General features: G+C 33.5%; 1 protein-coding gene across 1 annotated transcript; it reads right to left on the reverse strand.

The window, feature by feature from the left end:
• Positions 1 to 4,222: 4,222 nt before the first annotated feature.
• LOC120115798 (transcription factor MYB106-like) lies at positions 4,223 to 5,375 on the reverse strand. The gene is made up of 3 exons (XM_039136402.1): positions 5,187 to 5,375; positions 4,982 to 5,111; positions 4,223 to 4,781 (listed from the first exon to the last, which is right to left on the reverse strand). Exons 1-3 carry the CDS (start codon positions 5,317 to 5,319, stop codon positions 4,223 to 4,225), a joined length of 822 nt encoding a protein of 273 aa, XP_038992333.1. The 5' UTR covers positions 5,320 to 5,375.
• Between the last annotated feature and the right edge of the window lie 820 nt (positions 5,376 to 6,195).

The following is a 6,195-nucleotide window of genomic DNA, read 5'->3' on the forward strand; positions in this document are numbered from 1 at the left end:
TACCAAAAATTCTTATCCATAGATCATCTTTGGAATTATCGCTGAATAGATCTTAAGGATACTAACAGATATTCTAATGCTCTTTATTTCATTTTTCTACTTTCACAATATCATGAAATGATGGCGTCCTTGATTCGTAGTTCATGACCCATAAGAACATTACATCATGTATGTTTATTAGCGTTTCTAGACTCATCAAAATCACTTATTTAATCCTTAGTCCTTGAGGTTACTTAATTCATTTTGCAGTCAAGTCTATTTCAGTTACTTCGGGGTTTTCCAGGGTAATTTGTACATTTCTAAATTTCGTATACATATTGTACTCCTGTTCCGTTCAATTTGGTATTGATGGTTGATTTGTCTAACGAATATTCATTTCTTATTACCGAATGCGATCTAGAGTTGAGTTGAATACTTCCAAAATTATCATCGAGCCAAACTTGAGAAGACGAACATGCATTCAAGTAATATCTATGCCGTTTAGGTATTGACCTATCATTAAGGTTGTTCGGCTCACTTAAGCTGTGTTCCATAACTTTTAAAGGTAGTCCAACACCTATGCTTATTTGGATTCCTTAATTAATCCAAGTCATTTACTTAGTATAAGCCATAAGGGCATTTTAGTCATTTTGGTGTTCAATTTTATTCTATTCATTTCAGAGCTCGAGCATATCCAATCATTTATGAGCTCGGTGATATTCTTGGGTCATTTCCATTCCAGGGGTATTTTGGTTATTTTACAGATCCATTGTATTACAATCATTTCCTTCCATCCGATTTTATTATCGAATTCAAACTTATCATTTATTTCAGTCATTTCGAACAATTCTGTCAAAAGAACATCCCCGATAATATGTTCTTCAGGTATTTACTCATAACTCGGATATTTTTGGGTCAAGTGCCTTCTTAGATTTTTACCAACGGAATATCAGGAATTTTCTTCACTAAGTCAGGATCTTAACAATCAAATCCGTACTTAATCGATTTAAATACGAATCCTCAAAGTATTTTTCTCATTCAGGGTCAACTCAGACTATTTTACCTCTCCAGGGCATTTTCATAATTTCTTAACCAGATAATTTCAATATTAGCTCTTAACGAAAATAATTATAATTTAAAGATCCTATGGTTAATTGCTTTCCCGAACATTCTCTGATCTTGAAATGATTCCTTAACAGACTTCTAGCATCTTGCTCAAACCCACTTGGGGTTAAAAACTGATTATCCGCATTTCCTAAGCAAAACTAACATTTCTTATGCACATCTGTAATTTTTATCGGATCAATATTTCTTTTCAGAGTTATTAACCAACTTCTAGGGACAATTCTTGTCATCTTACAATATAAGGGTATTTTCGTAATTTTACCCAACCAGAGTATTCTCATAATTTCTCATCCGAATACCTTTAATATTTAACCTTTTTTGATATAAAATATAAGTCACAAATCCAGGGTTGATTCCTTTACCACTAATCACAAAACTTGTAATTTAATTATAACAATCTCTCAATCTTCTATATTAATCATCTGAACCATAATCAGTTGCCAAATTTCTACTATGTTCGGATCGAGTGTAGAAATTCATTAACTACATAGATGAGACCAACATTATCTTATTCATGCATTTACCAATATTCACATATTCCATAAAACATAAAGAGGTAGTAAAGTATTACCTCAATTTCTGTGCCATACTGATCGACCATTAAATTCCATTCGAACGCCCTCGATCTTGAAATCATCTTCCAATAATTCCTCAGATGCATATCAACAGAAATTACATAAAACCGAAGCTTAATTCTGTAAAACGGATTGAATCGGGTGATAAATCAGTGAAAACTTACTTACCGGGTTCGAATTTGGTGAAACGGACCCCAAAAATGGATTCAGGACGTTTAAAAACGCCATAATAGGTATACTCGGTCGAAGTCAAAGGTCGTTTAACGCCCGGTCAACGCCGGTCAAAGTTCTTGTCAATAGTGGTCAACGCTAGTCAACGGTCAACAGTCGACCATTTTACACAAATATCACCATAACCGAAATTAATTACAAAATTAGCCACATTCTGTAAATATTTACATAACTAACACCTGAATTTTATATAAATAACACCCAAACAGAAATTTATTACAAAACTAACACCCTACGACCATACGATGCCCACTCTCGGGAGGTGGCGCGTGGGGCGCGTGAACAGTGATACAGTGGCGGGAAATTCCCGGAAAAATTCTTAAATATTATTTTAAGGCATTTTGAGACACTTATCGAGCTCGGTTCACAATTTTGAACGGCGGAGAGCTCGATTCCGAAACGTCGAAAACTTGACGGTCTCACCCCTCCACGCGCCGGCGACGACGGAGAAACGGAGGACATCGGTGGACTCGGAACGATGCAAGGAACACAATTGTGTGAGAGGTGTCGAAAACGGATGGCCGGATCGGCGTGAATCGATGAAAAACCAACGAAAATCGAGTTAAACCCGACGATACTTCTGACTGAAATTAACGGCGAACGACGATGATTCACGATGAAAGGTTTGAGGGGTTTTGTTCATCGGTCGACAATGAACACGATGGTGGTTTCGGTTCGTCGATCGGAGGCCGAACGACGAGTAGATCAGAGTTAAAAGGGGGTTGAGGGGAAAAGGAAAACTGGGAAAATATCTCTGGAAAACTAACAGGGGAGAGTTTATAATTCTCTCCTATAGAAAATTGGCTAAATTAATAGTTTATCCACTGAATTTCATGCACTTTATAAAATAATCTTCCAACTTTGAAATTTTACAATTTAATCCTTATTTTCTTCCAAAATACTAATTAAATCCAATACTTTATAATTTTAAAATTAAGCCCCTAAATTAGGGTGTGACATGAAACACCAAACACCACCAAATGCATCCAAAATATAAAAACAAAACAATTCAAATAGACAAATATAATGACAACGACTAATAATATAATGTTTCAACTTTATATATTTTTTAACTTTATATATGTTTCAACTTTATATAATGACAACGACGAGTAGGTCAAGATGTGTTCTCCTAAATCCTAATCTCCTTTATATATTTTTTAATTTAAATTAAATTTAATAATATTATATATGTATATAATAATTATTTTTAATAATTATCGGGTCGGGTATTCGGGTAATTGGGGTGGGGATTACCAAACTCGTCCCCATCCCCGTTTAAAAATTTTGGTTTTTCCTCGTCCCCGTTTATCATCCTCGAACCCGACTCGTTTAATTTAGTTTTCGGTTTTCTCCGACGGGTTCGATTTTTTTTGCCATCCCTAGTGGTTATGATTAAAAAAGGTATTTAATGACAATTTAATAGTTAATATGAGTAATTTTATTATAAATATTAAGTTTTTTTGTGATAAAATTTTTGTACAACATTATTACTAAAAGTAAAGTATTTTTATTTTATCATATAGTAGTAATTGTGACGATTAATTTTTTTTAAATTAAATTCTTATCATAGGTATATAATTGTAACAAAAAATTGTCACTAAAATTTGGACAATAATGAAATATGAAAATGACGTCGATTTTTTCTTGATGGGAAATGGTATGACAGTTGCGACATATAATGTAATATAAATGATTAAATTGGATTAGGAGAGCTATCCCATAATGATCTATGTAAAATTTGATTTAGATTAATCGATCAACATATCGAATACATGTAATTTATTCAAAAAATTAATGTCAAATAGATGTTATCGCAATAATAAATTTATTTTTATAATTATTGTAATAATAATAAATATAAAAATTGTAGTTATCATAAACTAATTTGTTAAAAGATAAAATTTTATCATTATATTCTAATTAGATCAATTTTAATCTTTATAATTTTAAAATTTCAATCATAATCTAAACGGTACAACTATAATGTGACTAATATACACTGTCAATATGTCAAATAATGATCATATAGGACCATTCTATTGAATTTAATTAAGTTAATTTATATCATCATTATAAAATATACTAGTTCTGCAAATTTATTGAATCGAGATTTGAAATCTTTCAAAGTAAAGTTCTGCAAATTCTTGCATTATATGCAGAAAACTAGAAACATTATTTCCCCCTTCCATATTGGAATATACATTTCAAGGACTATCATCACTTGAACTAAATAGGTCAGAGTCATAAAATCCCAGAGGTCCCACTGTATCAAAGCTCATATGATCATCAATTGCATCGTCATCACAAAGTCATTCGTAGTAATTAACAGTTGTAGAATCACTCTGATTATCAACTTGGGTTTCTCCTGTTACAACGCTTTCGTTGTTGTTTTTCCAATTAATAAGCCCATCAACGCAACTCAATGAAGAAAATTCGGAAGCCATAATATCGTTTAAAACACCTTCATCAAGAGATTTTCCAGTTTCCGGTGTTGAGAGCGAATCAGTGAAATTATTATCTGACGATGATGGTGGTACCGTACAACTCGAAAAGGGTTGGAATGACATTGATTGTAGTGTCTGAGGAACTCGTAGAGGGCCGACGAATTGGGTAACCCTAGTGGCTAACTTATTGAGTAGCAATGCCGAAGCTGAGCGTTGCGTTTTGGTTTCGGATGGTTGTGGTTTTGCACATTCTGTGATCTTCTTGGGACCGGTGGCAGTGACGGTGGTACCGCTTGATGAGCTTCCGCCTGTTGTCGTCGGATCTATACGTGTTTTAGGTAAGCGTTTCTTGAGATGAGTGTGCCAATGGTTTTTAATTTCGTGATCTGTTCTCCTTGGAAAGTGCTTGGCTATTGTTGCCCACCTTCATGAAAATAAAAATATCAATATATACGTGAGATTAATTAGATTAGTGAACCATTTTAATTTTACAAATTGGTTAGATGAGTGAAAATATAGACATTAAGAGAATATATTCTCTAAGATAAATACCTACGGCATTCTAAGAAAACTGAAGTCGATGAATTGATTTAAAAGCAAATTCTAGCTGTAGATTGACCTGACCTGTTGCCTAATTGAGCATGAAGTTTAACAACGGTTTCATCTTCCTCAGGTGTGAAGTCTCCTCTCTTAATTCCAGGTTTTAGATAATTAGTCCATCTAAATCTACAGCTCTTCCCACATCTTTGAAGACCTGCAAAACTAACATTATATCACCACTTGCACTTCCCACTTGATTCCAAATAATAAAGAAGATGTGATGAACTACCAGCTTTCTGAGGCAGGAAACGCCAGCCACCCTCGCCATGTTTCTGAACGTAAGAAATGAGCTTCTGGTCTTCTTCAGGAGTCCAGGCTCCTTTCTTCAGACCATCTGAAGTGCATGATGGAGTTCTTCCCATTCTGTATAACTCTAAACAATCAAATTGTATGTAAGTTTCTTTGTTAATTTTGTGAATGCTTCAAAAGGGGAAATGCATGGACCAATCCAAAGATGGAAACTTTGGCAAGGTCTTAATAAAAAGGGAGAAACTGAGAGGGACAAACAAATCCAGAGAGGTTGATAGAAAAAGAATCCAAGAGAAGGTCGTGTGACGTGATGCGACATGATACAACTTGCTTTTTTATTTTTCCCATAGATTTCATGTTTAGATCTGTTAGGTTGTTAGCTTTTCCTATGTTTTTAGCCAATGAAGACAAAAGGTAGTAATATTTCGAATAAACTATAGGAAGCAATGCTCAATTTTCAGATCACAATGCTTGAAATTTTTTAATCCTTTTAATTGTTTCTCATTGCTCCATTTTGAAATTAACATGCATTATTTTAAAAAATTTACAATTAAAGTCAAACAAAATTTTGTTATCAATTAAAAATAAATCCTAGTTGAGTAGGATAAGTTTGAGTTACAAATTATATTCTATTTGAAGACACAGATGGTAGATGCCTTTAAAAACTTCAATAACATTTGTATATTTTTTTTAATTTGAACTTATATTCATTTTTAAAAATTATATAGTTATTTGTATTTTTAAAAATTGTCTCAGTGATTAAAAAAAATATTGTTGTTCCTAAATGTCATGGGTTCGAACACCAACGACTACGAAAGTAATTGAACGCTGATTATCAAATGGTGAATAGCTTTCCGAGGCAACCACCATCTAATAGCATCCTTTATATGGTCAATTTGAACTTGCTCTTAAGTCTACCTCCCCCGAATAATCCTCGCATTTTCTCCTTCCAAACCATTTAGACAACCGAGGTCCATGTAAGCTGGACA

This window comes from Hibiscus syriacus, unplaced genomic scaffold (assembly GCF_006381635.1).
Source record: "Hibiscus syriacus cultivar Baekdansim isolate YM2019G1 unplaced genomic scaffold, ASM638163v2 tig00110271_pilon, whole genome shotgun sequence".
Taxonomy (NCBI): domain Eukaryota; kingdom Viridiplantae; phylum Streptophyta; class Magnoliopsida; order Malvales; family Malvaceae; genus Hibiscus; species Hibiscus syriacus.

Bases quoted from the DNA above. Each gene is read 5' to 3' on its own strand.
- LOC120115798 (XM_039136402.1), bottom strand. From the start codon at position 5,319: ATGGGAAGAACTCCATCATGCACTTCAGATGGTCTGAAGAAAGGAGCC. The intron at 5,112-5,186 runs GTAGTTCATCAC...TTAGTTTTGCAG, and splicing joins TTTCCTGCCTCAGAAAGCTG to GTCTTCAAAGATGTGGGAAG. The intron at 4,782-4,981 runs GTCAGGTCAATC...ATTTTCATGAAG, and splicing joins CATGCTCAATTAGGCAACAG to GTGGGCAACAATAGCCAAGC.